General features: G+C 35.4%; 4 protein-coding genes across 6 annotated transcripts; 3 read left to right on the plus strand and 1 right to left on the minus strand.

Moving 5' to 3' along the window:
- Positions 1 to 436: 436 nt before the first annotated feature.
- On the plus strand, positions 437 to 4,407 carry LOC110426072 (alpha/beta-Hydrolases superfamily protein). Its single transcript, XM_021441150.2, has 5 exons — positions 437 to 1,416; positions 2,166 to 2,224; positions 2,357 to 2,485; positions 2,948 to 3,083; positions 3,817 to 4,407. The coding sequence occupies exons 1-5, from the start codon at positions 718 to 720 to the stop codon at positions 4,144 to 4,146; spliced, it is 1,353 nt and encodes a 450-aa protein (XP_021296825.1). The 5' UTR covers positions 437 to 717; the 3' UTR covers positions 4,147 to 4,407.
- A 715-nt stretch (positions 4,408 to 5,122) lies between these two features.
- PNT1 (mannosyltransferase family protein) lies at positions 5,123 to 9,050 on the plus strand. 2 transcript variants are annotated; one of them, XM_021441082.1, is made up of 4 exons: positions 5,124 to 5,643; positions 6,326 to 6,508; positions 7,581 to 8,122; positions 8,422 to 9,050. In XM_021441082.1, the coding sequence occupies exons 1-4, from the start codon at positions 5,373 to 5,375 to the stop codon at positions 8,728 to 8,730; spliced, it is 1,305 nt and encodes a 434-aa protein (XP_021296757.1). In that variant the 5' UTR covers positions 5,124 to 5,372; the 3' UTR covers positions 8,731 to 9,050. The 2 variants fall into 2 exon arrangements, with proteins under 2 accessions (XP_021296758.1, XP_021296757.1); XM_021441083.1 differs by lacking the exon at positions 6,326 to 6,508 and having other exon boundaries at positions 5,123 to 5,643.
- A 562-nt stretch (positions 9,051 to 9,612) lies between these two features.
- Positions 9,613 to 17,811, plus strand: TIC40 (hydroxyproline-rich glycoprotein family protein). The gene is made up of 14 exons (XM_021440589.2): positions 9,613 to 9,986; positions 10,085 to 10,199; positions 10,787 to 10,844; positions 10,946 to 10,963; positions 12,177 to 12,441; positions 12,677 to 12,774; positions 12,884 to 12,947; positions 13,660 to 13,738; positions 15,099 to 15,139; positions 15,551 to 15,596; positions 16,433 to 16,527; positions 16,717 to 16,820; positions 16,929 to 16,976; positions 17,424 to 17,811. The coding sequence occupies exons 1-14, from the start codon at positions 9,767 to 9,769 to the stop codon at positions 17,481 to 17,483; spliced, it is 1,311 nt and encodes a 436-aa protein (XP_021296264.1). The 5' UTR covers positions 9,613 to 9,766; the 3' UTR covers positions 17,484 to 17,811.
- A 144-nt stretch (positions 17,812 to 17,955) lies between these two features.
- PQL3 (PsbQ-like 3) lies at positions 17,956 to 19,280 on the minus strand. 2 transcript variants are annotated; one of them, XM_021440590.1, is made up of 3 exons: positions 19,087 to 19,280; positions 18,390 to 18,869; positions 17,956 to 18,303 (listed from the first exon to the last, which is right to left on the minus strand). In XM_021440590.1, exons 2-3 carry the CDS (start codon positions 18,831 to 18,833, stop codon positions 18,208 to 18,210), a joined length of 540 nt encoding a protein of 179 aa, XP_021296265.1. In that variant the 5' UTR covers positions 18,834 to 18,869; positions 19,087 to 19,280; the 3' UTR covers positions 17,956 to 18,207. The 2 variants fall into 2 exon arrangements, with proteins under 2 accessions (XP_021296265.1, XP_021296266.1); XM_021440591.1 differs by having other exon boundaries at positions 18,966 to 19,280.
- Positions 19,281 to 19,434: the final 154 nt, after the last annotated feature.

A 19,434-nucleotide genomic window follows, 5' to 3' on the forward strand; every position in this document is an offset into this window, starting at 1 on the left:
ATATATAAGTTGTTTTCACTGTAATACCTATTGTATCTTGATAACTTCTTTACTAATAAATATAAGAAAATATGTTTGACAAATAATAGTTTTGACAAGTTGTTTAAATAGGGAAATGATATAGAGTTAATATGGTAGTCGGAATAATTCAATAAAAATTATATTATACATTATCTACGTCCATATGTTTATTATTATTTTTGTTTTTCTCATTTTGAATTTCTAATGGTTTAACACAATTATTAAAAAAAGCTAAAAATAGTTAATAATTAATTCGAAAACGTGGTGCTCAGAGTAATTCAAATAAGATACGGAAACTTATTATATTTGCCCACATAATTATATTTGTCTCTTTTTTCATATTTCAAAAAAAGAAAAAAAGGAAAAGAAAACATGAACCTCGCTGAAGACAAGCAGCAATGCGAGAGTTGGACCAAAACAAGAAATAATCAAACAGTAACAAACTCACCGCCTCGTCAAAGCTGAAACTCGAGAAGTTGAGATGTCCAAAAAGGACCAAAACTAGCTCAGCTGTCATCTTCCCCCCACACTTGTACCCAAGCCCCCTCCCCCACGTGAGTGCTCCCTTTCGTTTCCGAATCTTCTTTCTCATGTGCTTCTCCTCCTCTTTCTGTCTCTAAAACCCCCCCTCCCCTCCCTGGCTCTTTTCTAAGGATAACAGCTTAACAGCTATAACCAATTCTCATTCCGCAGTAAATGTCAGTGTCTTGCGGTGTTGAATGTGTATTTCTGCTCGGCTGTTCCCGTTGGGCATGGAAACGCTGCAACTACGTTGGTTCAGACGACAGTGAAAGCTGGCCATTAGCTACGCCCGACGAGTTCGAACCAGTCCCACGAGTCTGCCGTTTGATCCTAGCCGTCTACGAAACTGATCTCAAAAACCCCCACCACCAGCCCGAAGGCGGCTACCGTCTCAACCCAGACTGGGTCTTGAAACGGGTCACCTACGAACAGACCAACGGTCGTGCTCCCCCTTACATCATCTACGCCGACCACGACAGGAAGGAAATCGTGTTAGCAATCAGGGGGCTCAACCTCGCCAAAGAAAGTGACTATAAATTGCTTTTGAATAACCGCTTGGGAATGCAGATGTTCGACGGGGGTTATGTTCATTACGGGCTGTTGAAATCGGCGGTTTGGTTGTTGAATGAGGAGAGTGAGACGTTGAAGAGGGTTTGGGAAGAGACAGGGAAGGAATATGAGATGATTTTTGCTGGACACTCGTTGGGGTCCGGCGTGGCAGCGTTGCTGACGGTTGTGGTGGTTAATCACAGGGATAGGTTGGGTGGGATTCCGAGAAGAAAGGTTAGGTGTTACGCGGTGGCGCCGGCGAGGTGTATGTCACTTAACTTGGCTGTTAAGTATGCTGATGTTATTCACTCTATTGTGTTGCAGGTGATTTTATGTTATCTTTTTGTTCAAAATTTTCAATTGTTCTTTTTATTTTGGTTCTGGGATTTTGTTTTGATTTTGAAATCTTTGATTTGTTATCAAAACTTATAGATCTTATTTGTTGATAGATCGATAGGTTATTCTATATTTAATAGGAAAGGAAATAGGAAGAAAATTTGTTTTTCCCTTGAGAGAAAATAGTTTATGAAATAATTAATATTGGCTCGATACGTTTTCTCTTTCATCTTTCTCTGTTACGGAAGGGTTACACGTTGAGGGAGTGGAAATGTGCAAATTCACCAAATTTCCATAATTCTTTCTGTTTCCTTCCGACCATAGTTTTCCCTCTGCCTTTTCCTTCCATCTCTTTCTTCCTTGCCTTCTTTCCCAACTATCAAACACAGAATAAAGGTCTATGTTTTGCCCCATATTGCTGTGTATCCAGAGCGGAGAAAGCAGCAAAATGGTCTACTTTTTTATTTGACGAGTGACATGGAAAGGAATAAGTGGTGACCACCTTCCAGGCAAGGAAGAATGAAATGAAATAATAACTTCATGTTAGGGGTTTGCGAAATTTGTTTCATTCTAGTTACTTTTGTTCATAGGCTCTCAATTTTGGTTTCTTTCTCGCTTTATACTTGATGATTTAGCTTTCCCTATGCCTTTTGTTTATTGATGCTGCACAAATACCTTGTTTTTAATGAATTTATATTGTTAAAATCCCCTTAACATGAAAGCTTATTGTTATCCAGGATGATTTCTTGCCCAGAACAGCCACCCCCTTGGAGGATATATTCAAGTCAATATTCTGGTCAGTTTTTTTCTGGTTGTATTTGCATATTTTTGTTTATCATTCTTTAAGAGCTTCCTACGACTACTTAGTGGATTGAATTGTTATTTCACTATTATTATCCCTCAAACCAGGCCTTAATGCTTTGGACAGTTTGCCCTGCTTGTTATTTCTTGTTTGCTTGAGGGATACCTTCATACCAGAAGGTAGAAAACTTGGAGATCCAAGAAGGCTTTATGCACCTGGACGAATGTATCATATTATAGAGAGAAAATTTTGCAGGTACCAACATTCTCAGACTCTTGGTTCTTCTTGATATTTACATCACCTAATGCATTGTCTGAATGTTTCAATGACTTTGTTGCTCTATAGACAAAAATTCTTTTCCCCCTTCATGCTATTTTTTGGCCATTTTCAAGCTTAGATTTGTTTCTTATAGAAAATAAGTCTAACTATCGCTCTCTCATTTCCATTTGTCCTGCTCATTTAAAATTTCTCCCTTGATTGACTTCAAAGTTATTACAATCTCATTAATTTGCCATACAACCTAGAGTGGTGTGCTTTGTATGCTTTCCTTTAGTTGTGAATGGGTTTGAAATCGGAAGGTTCCAACCCATTGTTTATAATTATATCTTAAATTATCATGAAGTATCTTTTTAAAGGACATTGCTCCATCATTGATGCAGTTAGTAGTTGTGCTTCATTTGATATGATACTAAGTTACCATGTCAATGGCATCTGTAGATGTGGGAGGTTTCCGCCGGAAGTCAGAACGGCCATTCCTGTAGATGGGAGGTTTGAACATATTGTCTTATCTTGTAATGCAACATCTGATCATGCAATAATCTGGATAGAAAGGGAAGCAGAGAAGGCTGTACATGTGAGTTTTTCTCCTTTTTGGTTACCATTTAAGTTTCTTGGTTGTACAATGGATTATTGATCAATCGAAGTGGAAATAATGTAGTTCTCTGATAGTGCTTCCCTTATGTAATTGTCAATCATAAAAAGAGAATATTAGTTCATGGATGATTTTGAAGACATCTCATGTTAAATGAAACTTTTATATTGTATTTTCATAGTTTAGACTACGTTGGTTCTTTAATGTTTTAGCATTGTCAGTCCTCAGTTGAAGTGGATTGACTAAGTCAAATTTTCTACACACATCTGTTCTTCGAAAAACTATTTTAAGTAAAATGAAGGTGTGGTGGCATGCAGTTATACCAGTACTCTAGTAATTTTAAGTCGTTTAATTTTTTTTTTCTTTTCATTCCTGCTTGCGTAATGCTTTCAGCACTTGTTCCAGTGCTTAATGATCTATAGTTGAGAGAGAGAGAGAGAGAGAGGTTTTCTTGGATTTACCAGTTGGGCATATATGCTTTGCTCATGTGTTAGTTTTGTGAAATCAAAATTGGAATTCATTATGATGAAATTTTCCAGCACATTGTCTCATATACCCTTATCCCTTTCTGCCAATGATGGTTTCATCAAACCAATGTAAAGGCGCAGTAATCAAATTTGCAGCTCATAAGCTTGCCTTTAATGTCTTGTCTTGATTAAACTTTTTAACCTGTCAAACATTCTAGCAGCATTAGCCTAACTGTTGGTTCCTACAGAGTATGAGGGAAAAAAAATCAGAGACGATAACTGTTCCCCCCAAAATACAGAAACTGGAGAGGTTGCAGACCATTGAAAAAGAACACAAAGATGCATTGGAGAGAGCTGTCAGTTTGAATATACCTCATGCTGTATCCACGGCAGATGAACCTACAGAAAACAGGGAAACTGAAGCAGAGCTTGCTGAAACCAACAAAGTAGATACCCCAGAAGCCAGGTCTGAGTCAGGTTCTACAGGGACTAACTGGGATGAGGCGGTTGAAAAATTGTTCACACGGAGTGAGTCAGGCACCCTAATTCTAACGAAGGAAACTCATACCCCCCAATAGCCAAATCTTTTCCTTTACCCACATTTCCATTTTTTTTTTGTCATTTTCCTCAGCACTGCTGGTGATTGTATAATTTGAGTTTAATCTTTTGGGTCCTTTTCTTTTTCTCCCATTACCAATATTTCTTGAGTTTGTATATTGTGCCATATAAAATGGTTTTTATCTTTCACAGTTACATGTAAAATACTGGGTTTGTCACCCATTGAGATAATGTTACTACCATTTATTAAAACGATACACGTCAAATTTTAGATGAGAACAGCTTGCTTTATGTAGGTTAACCTTATGTATAACATTAATATATGATATAAGGAAGTAGTGCATATTCTACAACCCGAAGGAGAAAGTACAAGTCGAGAGCCATGCTTTTGCAAAAAAAAGAATAAAACCAAGGTCTAAACAAGTGCGAAGGGAGGTAGCAAGAGATAAAGTTTCCAGCTTGGAGCTGATGATGTCAACGTCAGTACTTCACCTGGTATAAAACTTAATACTTTGAATGGCATTTCATGATCATGATCAAAAAGTTTTCTCTCATTCGTTCTGGAAAATACTTTAGATTGAGCTTGAAACATGAGAGGCATCACTTTTTTGTATGCACTGAGTATACTACTCGAGGATTGAATAGTAACTATCAGTTGGGAGCAAAGCTTTTTCCTGGTGTGTTGCCATGGAGTTTCCCATCATAATTTCCCATACCAACATAACTAATAACATGTGCACTATCATTATGGCTATGTTCAATTCTGCTTCCAAAAAGACAAGTTTTAGGGTTTATATTTTCTATTTAAAATTGAATAAAATTTTATATGTTAAAGAAGTTGGATTAAATGTTAATATTTACATATTTAAAATTTGAACTTTAAATCTTAAAATAGAAAAGTATTTAGTCATATTATAAGAGTTTATTTAATACTAAAGTTTATATATTCAAAAATTCAGAAAATTTCAATTTCATAATTTGAATGACTTAAACTGATATTTTTATTTTTGTTACTTTATTTTTCTGTTTAATTATATCAAGAGAAGTTATTGAATTCTTTTATCTTAAAATGGAAATTATTGATTAGTTTATTTCCCCTCTGTTTCCTTCTTATTTTCCCTTCCCTTTTCTTTCCTCTCATAGTCTACTCCCCTCAAAACAGACCCCATAATTTTTTTTTTCATCACATTCTGATTTGGCTTACATTTGGGTCTAATCTTTCCCTCAAATTTCCCATTTTTCAGCCATGAATTCACTTAACATCAACTCAATTTTCCTCATATCAGCAATTTTCCGCGTGGGTTTAATCCTGTATGGAGAATGGCAAGATGCCCATATGGAAGTTAGATACACGGATGTAGATTACCTTGTTTTCTCAGATGCCTCTTCTTTAATGGCTTCTGGTCATTCTCCTTATAAAAGAACTACTTACCGTTATTCGCCTTTGCTTGCTTTTCTTTTAATTCCCAACTCTTTTCTTTCTCCTTCTTGGGGCAAGTTTCTCTTCTCAACTTCAGGTATACTTAGTCTTTTACTTTAATTGTAGCTTATAATTTTACCCATTTTATCTTCAATTAGTTTGCTTTGCATTTTTCTTGCTCTTGTACTTGGGAAGGTCTTGTTGGAGATGTTGATTTTTTAGCAAAAAAAGAGGTGTAGATTGTGAGAAAATAAGTATTTTGTTTGAAATTTTTGTTACTTTCTGCTTGCTTTTTGATAGTATTTGCCTTTTATTTCATGATAAGTTGCTATAAAGGAAAAGCAAAATCGTAGTAATTAATTGAAAAATGAATAGTGTGATCCTATTTCTACCTAAAATTTGGGTTTTTCAATGCAACTTTGCAGCTTTTGATTACATAGAATTGAATGTGGGCGGCAAACTAGCCTCTTGTTAAATTTTTTCTTATATGCTCCGCACCTTATGTTGCTAATCACATAATGGCTTAAACAAGTTCAGGGCAAATCCTGTCCTTTGGTTGATTTTATACGAAAGCAAAAATTTAGTGGGGACATTAAAATATGATCCATTTACATGAAAAGATCATAATATATCTCTTTTCCAAAGGTCTTACTGGTTAACTCTTTTCAATGCAAACTATCATAATTCTGGATTTAGATATGAATGTAGCTGTTAGAAACAGAAATCTAACAGAAAGCAGTTTTTATTGTGAGCTTTGGTTCTGATCCACATTTTTGCAGATTTACTTGTTGGGTTGTTTATCCGTATCATATTAAAGCAGCGTAAGGTACCTGAAGACCTGTGCACGTATTCTGTGTTGTTATGGCTTTTCAACCCTTTTACCTTTACAATTGGAACTCGAGGAAACTGTGAACCTATTGTTTGTGCCATTATTTTGTGGATTGTTATCTGTCTTATGAATGGTATGTTTTCACTTCCATAAATTTATTTTTAAAAGTATATAGTGTTGCTGTTTCCCGTAAGTTAATATATACAAGCATTCTTTTTGGTATCTTATGTAGTTTCTCATAGATGTGTCATAAAATGGGGTTGTATCTTTCTTCATCAACTGCTAGGTTTGCCACTAAATCATTGTAAAGTCGACTCAATGATACCTTACCAAATGGCAAGTGGTAGCTTATAGGCAAATTCTTACAATTATGTTGTGGGTTTCAGTCTCACCAATTGTCACTGGGGAGACTCAAAACTTGAGTCCCATGCTAGTTAATCTTGGGTGTCTGGCGTTCTACCTTGACCTCCATAGTAGACAGAACACTGGATCCGGCTTTAGGTCAAATTCATCTTGATGGAGTGCCAACAAATTCCTTTCATTTTCAGGTCTGTCTTGGTTCTTCCTGGTTAGCTTCTTACTATGTAGGGATTGCTGTGGTCAAGGCTAGTCTGGCTTCTAGCCCTTTAAACCAGCCAAAGAAAAAATTGAAAACCTTGACAGCATCTTAGTTGCTCAGCTGATATAAAAAAAGTCCTCTCAAATTGTCAGTATTATAACATTGGCTTTAAGATAGTCTCAATTGCGTAAACATCTCTTGGGAAGTTTGGTGGTTGTCAAAGATGACATTGATATTTGAATTATAAGTGTCTCAAAGGCACCACCATTTCTATGATTTCAGTTGTTGTGCGAAATTGTAGGATCTGGTTTACGATTTTGGAGAGTGCTAGACTTGCACTGCTCTGTTAGTGGCAAGGATTTACTGAGATAGCATTTCAAAATGGACTGCTTACTTGATTTCCATTGATCTATCATTCAGAAAGTGAAGAGTTGGGATATGGAGTGGGAAAGCTAAATTACTTCACCAGTTTCTATATGTTACATTTCAATATCCAATGCAAATCTTATGGACAATGATCAGGCACTGCATTAAGAAGAGTTCTGTTGTTATGTAATTATTAAATGCAGTATATTGGCCTTTAAAAAAAAAAAAAATGCTGTATATTGGTATCTGGCTCTGTTGATCCCATTCGTTCTTTTTTCAGGTAAAGTAGTGCAAGCTGCATGTTGGTATGGTCTTGTTGTTCACTTCAGAATTTATCCCATAATCTATGCACTTCCCATCATCTTTTTTCTTGATCCATGCTTTTTCCAATCTGGTACGAAGCCATTGCTTTGTGATTGGACCTCTGCTCATGGAAAGACTCCTCAAATTAATTCAGAAGTGACCGATCAGTGTGACATATGGCTTGCATTTAAAAGCATATTCACGAGGTCAAGAATTTTGTTTGGTCTGGTTTCAGGGAGCGTTTTCCTCTTTTGTACTGGTTTTTTCTTCTATTTATATGGATGGGAATTCCTACACGAGGCATTGCTCTACCATCTTACCCGCACAGATCCAAGACACAATTTTTCCATCTATTTCTACCATATCTATCTTAACTATGAACGTGAGCTTTCAGTTCTGGAAAAGCTCATCTCCTTTTTGCCTCAATTTATAGTGCAGCTGGTTCTTATTTTCTGCTTCGCAAAGGATCTCCTATTCTGCTTCTTTGTACAGACAGTGGCATTTGTAGCATTCAATAAGGTATGATAATTTAATGTTCCTAGCTTGACTTGTGGAACCTTGACATATCATCATAAGCCATGGGAGAATCAGTTCATTTAATAAAAAATCTGCCCATTACCTCTCCTACCCTTTTCTTTACATGAAATGTTTAAAGTGAGCCATGTACGCATTTGCATTCTTCTAAAGGTCTCTAAATGCAGACACAGCCGGGCATAGCATTGTACTTAACCAATCTACACTTCTTCCTCGTCCTTGAAATCTTCTTTCCTTATTAGTGGAGCCTTTGTGTATTTACACTGGATTTACTCCTTGAACAGGTAATCACTGCACAATATTTTGTATGGTTCTTTTGCCTGTTACCTCTTATTTTGCCATGGAGCAATATGAAGCTTAAATGGCAAGGCCTATGTTGTATTCTTTTATGGATGGGAGCTCAAAGCCATTGGTTGATGTGGGGTTATCTGCTTGAATTTAAAGGCAAGAATGTCTTTCTACAGCTTTGGATGGCAAGCTTGCTTTTTCTGGCTGCTAATACTTTGATCATGATCATGCTTACCCGGCACCATAACTTCTCTCCAGTATTTAGACGGCATGCAGGTTCGAAGAGAGCATCAAAGCGTGACTGAGAAGACGGTCCTGCAACCATGTAGGAGTAGAAATTCTTTTAATCAACAATGGCTATGACATTCTTTAAATTTTTGTGGGGATTTGAGGGTTTAGATGTTGCGGTTCTTGCAGCATAGCTAGTAGAAACAGGCAACAGAGAGTTTGTGTTTTTGATTAGTAACCCCAGCTGAATCCGGTAGTAGAGTAGAGTTGAACCATCATGGATTATCAAACTAAACATATTGATGTATTTTCGTGTTTGTAGGTTATTTTATTATTTCTTACACAATTTATGATTCAATCATAAAATCTAACATAGCAATCATCAGGCTGAAATCAACCTCAAGATTCATTATTTCTTTATTAGTATATGTTCTTTTTGGGTGCTAAGGTATATTTGCATGATTTGTAAGAAAATCTTAAACTCGAATACGCCTCTTTAAGTTTGAATGTAAGGAAATTTTTTTATAAATTATAAATTTTATATCAATAAAAGGTAAGATGAATTTTTTATTTATAAATAAGAGTTTTTTTATCGTTTAATAAATATGCTTTTAAGGATTTATAAAAAAAAAATTAAGATTGAAAATGTAAAATTATAACAGATTTTATATTTAACAAACATATTGTTGTGATTGAAAGTGTAAGTTTGTAACATATCCAATATTACTTAATTAAATGTTCATAAGCTTGAATAAATTTGAAACTTTAATTAAAAATATTATATTCAAATTATTGAAAGATAATTTTTTGTTCAAAATCTTTAGCATATCTCATGGTTTAAGAAACTGTACAGAATTATTTTATTCCTAGTAAAATAATAGCAACTGAAAAGGAATAATGAAATCCCATTCCGATCCACTATGCTAACCAACTAACCAAACAGCCAGAAAATCATCAAAATTTAGGTATGAAGGAGACACAGGTGCGTCTGCCCTTTTTCTAGCCTTTCTGATCCTCGTCCGTTCCAACTCCCAACTCACAACTCTGGTGCTCTGCTCACTCACTCTCTTTCTTTCTTCTTTTACTCCTTCTTTCATAGAGTTGTATAATTGAATGGAAAATATGAATATGGCCTTAGTTTCTTCTTCTTCTTCTTCTTCTCCTCCTCTCAAGTTATTTCTGTTAGGATGCAATCATCCTAATTACACTCTCAAAAACCCTGCCAAAACCCTCCCTTTTCCATCTTCCAAGCTTGCCCCTCGTCGTTCCAGAATTTCCATTTTCGCCCACTCTCACTCTCAGCCTGCTCCTCCCCGAAGTCTCCCCCATATTGGTATATTTTCTTTTCTGTAGGTTTCTTTCTTAATTTTTTTTTTTACTTTAAAAACTTATGATTTGATTTTTTTATTGGTTTTGGTTTTGTTATTGCAGTTTTGAGAAAGCTTGGAGATGAGAGGTTTGCAAGCATTTCTTCTTCAAGTAGTCAGCAAACTTCTTCAGTTGGAGTCAACCCAAATCCAACAGCGCCACCGCCCTCGTCTCAGATGTAATTAAATCACCCTTTCTTTCTTAAAAGCTTTGGTTTCGTTTGGATGCCATTTTTGTTTCTTACTTTTATGCCTTGGAAAATAAGAAAAATAGTGCCTTAAGGATATAAAAGGTATGCAATATATAGCTTTTTGAAGAACTAAAAGTTCTTGTACAACTGAAACTTAAAATTGTAGTAATTTACCTTTTATTTTTTTGGAACATAGTGTGTGATTTTACTTTAATATAGAATAGTTGCATTTTAGTTATATGTCCATTTTTAATCTTTTGACTTTTTAATGTAACTTTTCAGGAAGCCAAAAGCAAGTAGCAACAACCAAACAGAACCTTAATTCTCATGACTCAAGAAATATATGATTTCATTTGTGAAGGAAACAAATATATTTGAATTGATATTTAATTTTAATAATTTACTTAATTCTTAATCAAATTATGATTCTCTTTTTTATGATTTACTTTTACTTTATAGCAATTTTTGAGGAAGCAAAAGGCAAACAAAAAAGAAATAATTGGACAGAATTTTTTTTTGGTGTTTTATGAACATAAATTTCTTTGCTTAGTTGTTTGTCTCTTTATGTTTTGTAGAGGGTCACCGCTCTTCTGGATTGGAGTGGGCGTTGGGCTCTCAGCGCTTTTTACATGGGTGAGCACAAAGGTTTTTTTTGGTGATATTTTTTGTATATTGTTGTAATAAAAATGGTTTCCTTTTGTTACATATGTTGATGAAGTTGAGTGAAATGACAGGTAGCTTCAAGCTTAAAGGTGAGGGTTTCTCTCATATGAGGTATGATTGTATTGTTTTTCCCTTTGATCTGTATGATTGAATCTTTTGTTATAGTTTGGAAGTAGCGTTGGGTACTGCAATGAAGCAATGAAAACTGACTATGGGTAAAATCTATTTAGTGTGCATGCTTTGAATGTCTCCTAGAAATTGAAAGTCTCGATTATGCTTGTTGTGGCATTTGAAGACTGAAATTGTCATGTGAGTGGGGAAACTTTAGATTGGATTGGCTGTTAATTTACCAATTTATTATAACTTGAAGTTAATACCTTTCATTAGTTTTTCAAGTTTTTTGTGTTTGTCATGTACTATCTTAAAGGTGCCTTCTTTTATCTGTTAAATATTATTTTTCTCTTTTGGAGGGTTTATGTTTAGCCATGGTCAGAGTTTGGTCAAGAAGACTAAACAGTATGATATGAACCTGCCCACGAATCCTTAATTTGAACAAATTGTTTGGCTATGTACCTGATTCTAGTTGCTATATATGCTTTGAAATTAAAGAATTAAGGTTGTAATAGATGGTAATAGTTCAAAACAAGATTGGGGAATATAATGTATTGCCCAGAGGGCCCAGAGTTAACCTGCAAAATTGTGGTTTGATATTTGTAAAAAAATTTTCTTTGTCCATCCTAAAGGAAGATGAACTCCTGCATGGGTTCCCAGAGGGTGGGGGGTTTGGACTTTGGAGTCGATGACAAAGTTGTTGTTAATGGAATTATGGATCCAGGATATAAAATTGCCAGTCAACAAGTAAGTAAAGAACTAGTTGTTTTATTTGTGACTCTTAAATTTCAGTCCGATCTCAATTAAATATGTTGAGAAGCTGACCTCAAGGCAGCAGCTTGCCTTGTCATAACCTTTGCAATGGCATAACTCTAGTGTCCCCTGTATTATTGTCAATTTACAAATGTTGAAAATGATAATTTGGTATCCACACCATGTTTCTTGGTTGTCTTAAAGACAATCAAAGCCCTTTCATAGCTTGGTAGATATATAACTCTCTTTCATGGGACTTTGGGTGTGATTGAGTTGTGCCTTAATGTATCTACATTATTGTCATTGTTGTCAGGTCTACTTAACTTTCATTATGTGCTTAAGATGATGCAAATGGCTAAAAGTTTTGCACACAGTGCAGCAGGTTACAATATAACTGTTATTTCTTTGCTTTATGATATTTACCTTGCCATTATTCAGAAATATGCAATGCAACAAGCTTTCAAAACCATGATGGGCCAGATGAATACACAAAATAACCAATTCTCCAATGTCGCTTTTCCTTCGGGGTCCCCATTTCCATTTCCAGCACCTCCATCACCAGGACCTGTCACATCCCCTTCTCCATCTTCTCAACCTGCAGTTACAGTTGATGTACCTGCAACAAAAGTTGAAGCAGCCCCGGCTGCTACTCCAGCAACTGAAGTGAAAAGTGAAGCAGAAACAGCAGAGCCAAAGAAATATGGTAATATAGAACTTTTACTGCTGCCATAAGATGTTATATAATGTGCAACTCTTTCCTTTTTTAGGTAAAGAGGAACAACATGTGGCCCATTCTTGTATAAAAACATTAGCAAACTAATGAAATTTTCTAGTTTCAAAATGATGGTTGTAGAGTCAGTGAACTATTTAATTCATTGCAATCACTGATGTTGTTCTTGAATTGTTTCTTCAAGACTGATGCAAAGTTCTCTTTGCAGCTTTTGTGGATGTTTCTCCAGAAGAAACTGTGCAAAAGAGTGCTTTTGAAGATGCAGCTGAGATAAGTTCATCAAACAATACTCAGTTTCCCAAGGATGTAAGATTTTGAATGAGCTCTTGCTACAAGGCTGTGGTAATATGGATTTATTTCTTTGAAATTCAAAGTATCTATTATGGGAAATTAATTATTCGAATATTGTATGAAGGTTTCTGATAATGGAGCTGCATCCAAGCAGGATGCTGGTGCTTTTGGGGGTTCCCAGTCAACTGGTAAGTAAAGAGCTAGTTGTAACTGATCAAGCTTTTCATCATTTCAAATGAAAGTGAGGAATATTTGGTTTTTAGTTGGCTATAATTGCTGTCTGAATAAAAGGATAAAAAACATGAAGAGTTTCGTGTCAAATGCATCACTTTTAACTCTTGCAGTTATCCCATTTGTTAATATTTTTCTGGGACTATGAGAGATTATAATTTGAACATAAGGAAAAAGAAAAAAACCATTTTAGAGATCAATAAATCTATCTCAAGACAATGGGGGATATCATAAACTGGGTTATGGTATGTATGTTAAAAGAAAGGAACACTAATAAAGGGCAGCACAGGAATAAAGGAGTAAGCCTTAAAATCACAGGATTTGTCATGTGTCCATACACATAATTTTCTTAGTAATTAAGGCTATATTGTTAATGTTCAGCTCTTTATAAAGACATGTATTGATGCATATATTGACATAGCTAAATGGTTGTTTAATTGTTGGATTTGTTACCTCATTGATAAAGATGCATTTCTGATGCCATCTTATATAGTTTGCGCTGTATTTGCTTTATGATTAAAGTTTATATATGGTGCCTGTTTGTCACAAATTAAGTTGTATTTATGCATACCAGTGATTTAATCACGCATGTGAACATGTTGAGCGTGCTTTCTAATTGCCTTCATACTGTCTCAGTAGTACTTAACAAGCATTGTATTACATTTGCAGGAACAGCAGATCCTGCCTTATCTGTGGATGCTTTAGAGAAGATGATGGAAGATCCAACAGTGCAGAAGATGGTTTATCCGTAATATAGCTTCTTTTCCTCAAAAAATTTATTTTATTTTTCTTTATTTTTCTGATTGATGTCATCTTGGTGTGTTGTGCCCTGAGGTGCGGTGAAAGACCATGCTCCTGTCACAATGTCCATTCTTTCATTCTTAATTCTTTGGAATATTTACAAAACACAGGGTCAATATCAAATTATAGAAGTTTCTGTTATATCTTTCCAAAATGTAATGTATTAGGCTTGGTATCTCAAACTCTTCTAAATGAGCACGGACTTATATTACAGCTTTTATCATCAGTCCTTTAGTAATTGAGTCCTGATCTTATGTCCTGCACCCTTTATTAAACTTTGACAACTCCGATCTAGGTTCCCTGATGATCTTTATACCTATTTACAGCATTTTCTTAACCCTACTGTACTGGACTGTGAATGTTGCTGGTCAAAACTGAGTTATCTTCTTCTTTCCTTTTCTTCTCCCATCAATTGTGCAATAATATTCAAACCTTGAGCCATAAACCTTTTTTCCACCAATGCAACCATTGTCATTTTTCCTAATTATTGTGACTTTGCCCATGAAGTTAGTTACTGAAAGCTGGCATCAAATCTACCCTATTAGTCCTTTCTCCTAATCCTTGTGGACCTTGCCCATAAAGTTAGTGATTGAAGGCTGGCATCGAATCTACTCTGTAATGCTTTTGGAAAATTGAGAGCCAAGCAAGTTACTTTGAAGGCAAAGCTAATAGACTTCCATTACCTTCAAGTACATGGATTTGCACATGATAAGGTATAGTGATAAGTTAAGTCTGCTAAAAATATCCCTCAAAAACACATAAGCTTTTAATGGTATATGAAGCCATTTTTCCCTTAGAACTTAGATAAGCAAGCGAAACTTTCTCTTTGGCTTCCATTGTTTGGATTTTTATATCTGAACTCATTTGTCAATGTTCTTATTGGAGAAATCGCAATCTTGAGTTTTAAAGTAACTAAGTATTGAAATTAGTAAATGTACTATTCGGAGGTCAGCTGTGGTGTTTCCAATGAAAGAGAGAAGCCCATCTGCTTTTTATTAGGTTGTTAGAACTTAGAAGAGGGAAAGAGAGAGGGAAGGGTGGGGGGTTGGGGGGTGGTTGTATTGGGATCTGAGATATTGTGCTTTCCTATCATATGAGGGCCTTGGGCTGAGTCCTATTAACACCCCTACAAAAAGAAAACCACTAAGTAAAATCTTTATGTGTCTTTAGAAAGCCTTTTATATGTAGACTTCCTCTTAATTGGTTCCATTACTAGTTGTTTGTCTGTAAACTGAACTAACCTTTTTGTTGATATCTTTGTGTTATCCTTTCCAAAAGGAAATTTAATCTTTTACTTATCCATACAGATATTTGCCTGAGGAAATGAGGAACCCTGAGACATTTAAATGTAAGTCCCTGCTTTGGTAACACCTCTTTCCTTCTTTGTTTTCTGTTCTTTTTCTTCATGTCTAAGGAGGATGCATGGGTGGGTGGGAATTAGTCTCTGTAAATTTATATGTTAAAAGCATATTTTCTTGACCGTTTAAATTTGATATCAGAGTTTTAAGCTTTTGCACAGCTTTTTTAATGCTAAGGGAGCTGGTGTCTATATATTTATTATATTAAGAGTTTCAGTTCTAATTAATTTCCCTAGGTTACTGTATCCTGCAAGAACTTGTTTCATTTTCCAGACAACTAATTAGAGTTATTTGTTTTGCAAAAGTGCTTTGTTGTTTCCACGCATAAGCAGTGTTGCAATTTTATGGATATTTTGTTTATATGTGCCAATTTTCCTTCTTTTGTGTGTATTTTCTAACAGGGATGCTACAAAATCCTCAATATCGTCAACAACTGCAAGACATGCTGTAAGCTTTTTTCTGACTTCCTGCATTTGATTATTTTTAATGGGCTTGTCTTTCTCTTAATTTACAGTTCTTACAAGCCTTGCCTCTTTAAAAAGATTTACATGTTTGCTTCTCATTCTTGTTCTTGTACAGTTATCCTGTTCACTATTCTGTCTGGAGTTTATTGATATATAATTCCTGGTCTTGCTTTTCTTCATACTAATTTTTGAGAGGCGGAGTTGGAATATATTATTCTTGTACTCCAATCTTGGTTGAAATTCTTTTTAAAATTTTTTCTAAATGTCTATAGTACTGCTTGAAGAGTAAGAAACTAGGAATGGCAATTATCTAAAGTAGATATCACATGACATTATCATGTGTGAAATTAACATGATCCTATAGGATTTTTGAATAGCTTGTAATATGCATGGATATCTTTCTCAATTTTTTTTTTCCTGATGTCAGCACATCTCATACTTTATGCATTTATTAGCTGCCAAGTTTTTAATTTTACCTCTTGGTTGTCATTAACTTTCAATTGATTAGGAAAATATAATTTTGGTGGTTCATTGATTCTCTAAATATTGTTTATGTTATGCATTAAGAGAATCAGTATATTTGGTTACTCTGCTGATAGATTTATAGTTTGTGTATGTTATCCCCTACCATTCTGCCTGAGTTTTTGACTTTTGATGTTGAAAGATTAAGGCTCTGTTCGGTTGATGCTTTTGCTATTTGGCTTTTGTTTTCTATTCACTTTTGCTTTTGCCTTTTGCTTGATTTTCTTGTTGTTTAGAATTGGATCAGTTCATAGTGAATCTACATGCTTATCTGCATGTCTTGATAATGCTTTTCAGAAATAATATGGGTGGAAGTACTGAATGGGACAATAGGATGATGGACTCCTTGAAAAACTTTGATCTCAACAGTGCTGAGGTCAAGCAGCAATTTGGTAAGTGCAAAGCTTTTGTTGAAGTGTTCAAATGCCTGGTGTATATGGGAACTAGTCTTTTTTCATTACATTCTCGCTTTCCTACTTTATATGTGATATATATAGTTGGTCGATGGTCAGTTTCTGTCGTGCTGGAATGCAGTCTGGTGCCTGAAGAAAGTTCTTATATCTCCCTTTCCCCTTTTGCAGATCAGATCGGTCTTACACCTGAAGAAGTAATCTCAAAAATAATGGCCAACCCTGAAGTTGCTATGGCATTCCAAAACCCTAGAGTTCAAGCAGCTATAATGGATGTATGCCTTCTCTGGTTTACTGATGATTCCTTAATTATCTCTCTTCATGTCATGCAGATGTACTAAATCTTTAGTATTAATGTTTTTTACTTTGTGCTGCTTTTGCAGTGTTCACAGAACCCACTGAGTATTGCAAAATATCAAAATGACAAGGAGGTAACCTAGGCCTTTTTTCTATTTTTTGATGGGCTAATTGATCCTCACTTGGAGTGTGTTGCCTCTATCTGTCCTTTTAAGCAAAATTTTATTCTTTCCTTAATGATACTAGCCTATATTTTAAACATTCTATAAGACGTTCCAATTAATTTTAATTGATTAAAAATGGGTACATTTATCTTAAAAAATTAAGTTGTTTTTTTTCGTCCGAGTTTATTTTGTCTTAGGCATGTGTAGACCTACATGTCTAAGTACATGCAGATTATGACAAATACTTATTAAAGATTCAATATATGGCACATCAGATCATGGTTTCATCGTTGCTGCCATTTTCTGGCTCTTTGTCAAGACAGATTGTTTTTATAGTTGATCACTTTATATGTCTTATTGTTGACAATTTGCCTTATATGATTTGTTTTTGGGTTTTGATTTATTTTTGGGTTTCAGGTTATGGATGTATTCAACAAAATATCAGAACTCTTCCCTGGAGTAACAGGGTCGCCTTGATTTTGGTAGTTCATTTCAAGTCGCTGCTTTTGGGAGCATAATGTACCCATTTTATGTCAGATGGTTGAGGTGATCGGATCTGGAGTATACGAATCCAAGACCGAGGATTACATCCTACATTACTGGTGGCAGCTGGTTCTCAGTTTCACAGTTTTGCTTTTAGTAGGAGAACGAGCATTAGCATTGAGTTGTGCCTAATATTCACCCTGTCCTGTACTCTAGGTTTAGTTGACTGTAGTTGAATGCTTACTTTATCAACTGGGTTTATACCGAAAATAACTGTACATGCTGTCTCCTTTGTAAGAAGTTAGTGTTTCCCGTTTCTTTCTCTCTCAGAGCATGTCCATGATGGCACATAGAGGCAATGCCCGCAATATTTTGCTGCATATTTTCATCTTGATCAGCTTGCTGTTATAAAACGGACTTGAAAGCGTATCAAGTGGTGGGAAAGATGAATCTGAGCAAAGGTTGCCCTTATTCACAAGCAATCTGGAAATATGGTTCCTTTGGATGCTTGTTTTCCGGCAGAATTCTTTGAAATTCAGGATAACAAGGGAATGATTAGCGTGAACCCCGATTATTGGATGATTGTTGCAAGCATATGTAGTATTTCGATTGCCCAGAAACCGATTTGGATTGTCATATTTTTGTTGTCTACAATTTCCATCAGCACAAAGTTAGCTCTTATGGCGCAAGAAGGATGAAAAAAAGACATGACTCTTGATTATAGTTTCGACAAAATATCATTGAGAGCTAAGACAATGCTGTCGTAGCACTGCCAAACACGTGATGCATCTTCATCCCTCGCTGCATAATCTAGCTGCAATGCTCAAAACCCAGAAGGAAATTCTCAACAGAAACCAATAATACCAATCAAAATATAAGGAAAAAGGTTGAATGTCTTACTTTAGTAACATTGTTGAAGAGATTAGAATAAAGCTTCCTGAGTGGAGGCCTTTCGCTTCCAGGTTTCCCTTGGATGATGGTATAAATATCCTGCTTCAACAATGATGAACTCTTCCTTAACTGCTTCTGCGCCTCACGCCAAGACTTGGACTCTATCAAATCTCTCACTTGCAACAAAGCTTTTGCATGATTCTCAACTCCACTTTCTGCCTCTTCAAGCGTCTGCTCTGGTGCTACCATTCTTAGGTCAAGCCCACATGCAGTCTCTTCCCTTATCAATAGTAAAGGAGTCATTGTTGCTAGGACTCCTACCCTTCTACTTATGTTTGAGTGCAGAAGCTTTTGAGGCATTTCCTTGGAGGGTTTTACATGGCAGGTGATTAAGGTTTTCGAAGAGTAGGGTTGGTTATACTTTGACACCAGAATTGGTCTTAATGATATCATTCCCTTGAACTACAAGTATGCTCCTTGGAACTATACCTGGAAAAAAAAAAATACAGACAGTAACTATAGTTTGAACTTCAGATTAGAGTAAAGGTCTAGTATTAATGCTGCCCAATCTGAAAGATATTTGACCAGAAAATGAGGGCGGGCCGATAAAAAGGAGAAGCAGGTCCTCATGTCTGAAAGGGATAAGCTAGGAAAGAAGAAGCTAAACTCGGAAGGCGAAATGGGAAGGAAGACGCAATGGCAGTACCTGGCTTCGAGTTAAGGCGGATAATTGTATAACTCTTGAATGTGATCCCTTATCCTTTCATACCTTTTGGGTTTGAGCCTTTCCTCTTTTGCCATTCATTTACTTATTTCCCTTATCTGTAACTCAATTAATTGAATGGTGAATCTATATCTTCTCACTTTTGAGCCAACTCCTCATTGAACTAAATATAACCATTGCAATTAATTTATAACCTATATCTAATATATAGAAGTGCAGAAATTAAAAGACTGTTTAATTAACGAGGATAGTTATATTTATTTATCTATATTTTAAAATATAGTATCTTAGACATGTAATAATAATGACTACTAATTTATCCTAAAAAAA

The sequence above is a fragment of the Theobroma umbraticum genome, unplaced genomic scaffold (assembly GCF_002168275.2).
Source record: "Theobroma umbraticum cultivar Fairchild unplaced genomic scaffold, ASM216827v3 scaffold_12.1, whole genome shotgun sequence".
Lineage (NCBI taxonomy): Eukaryota > Viridiplantae > Streptophyta > Magnoliopsida > Malvales > Malvaceae > Theobroma > Theobroma umbraticum.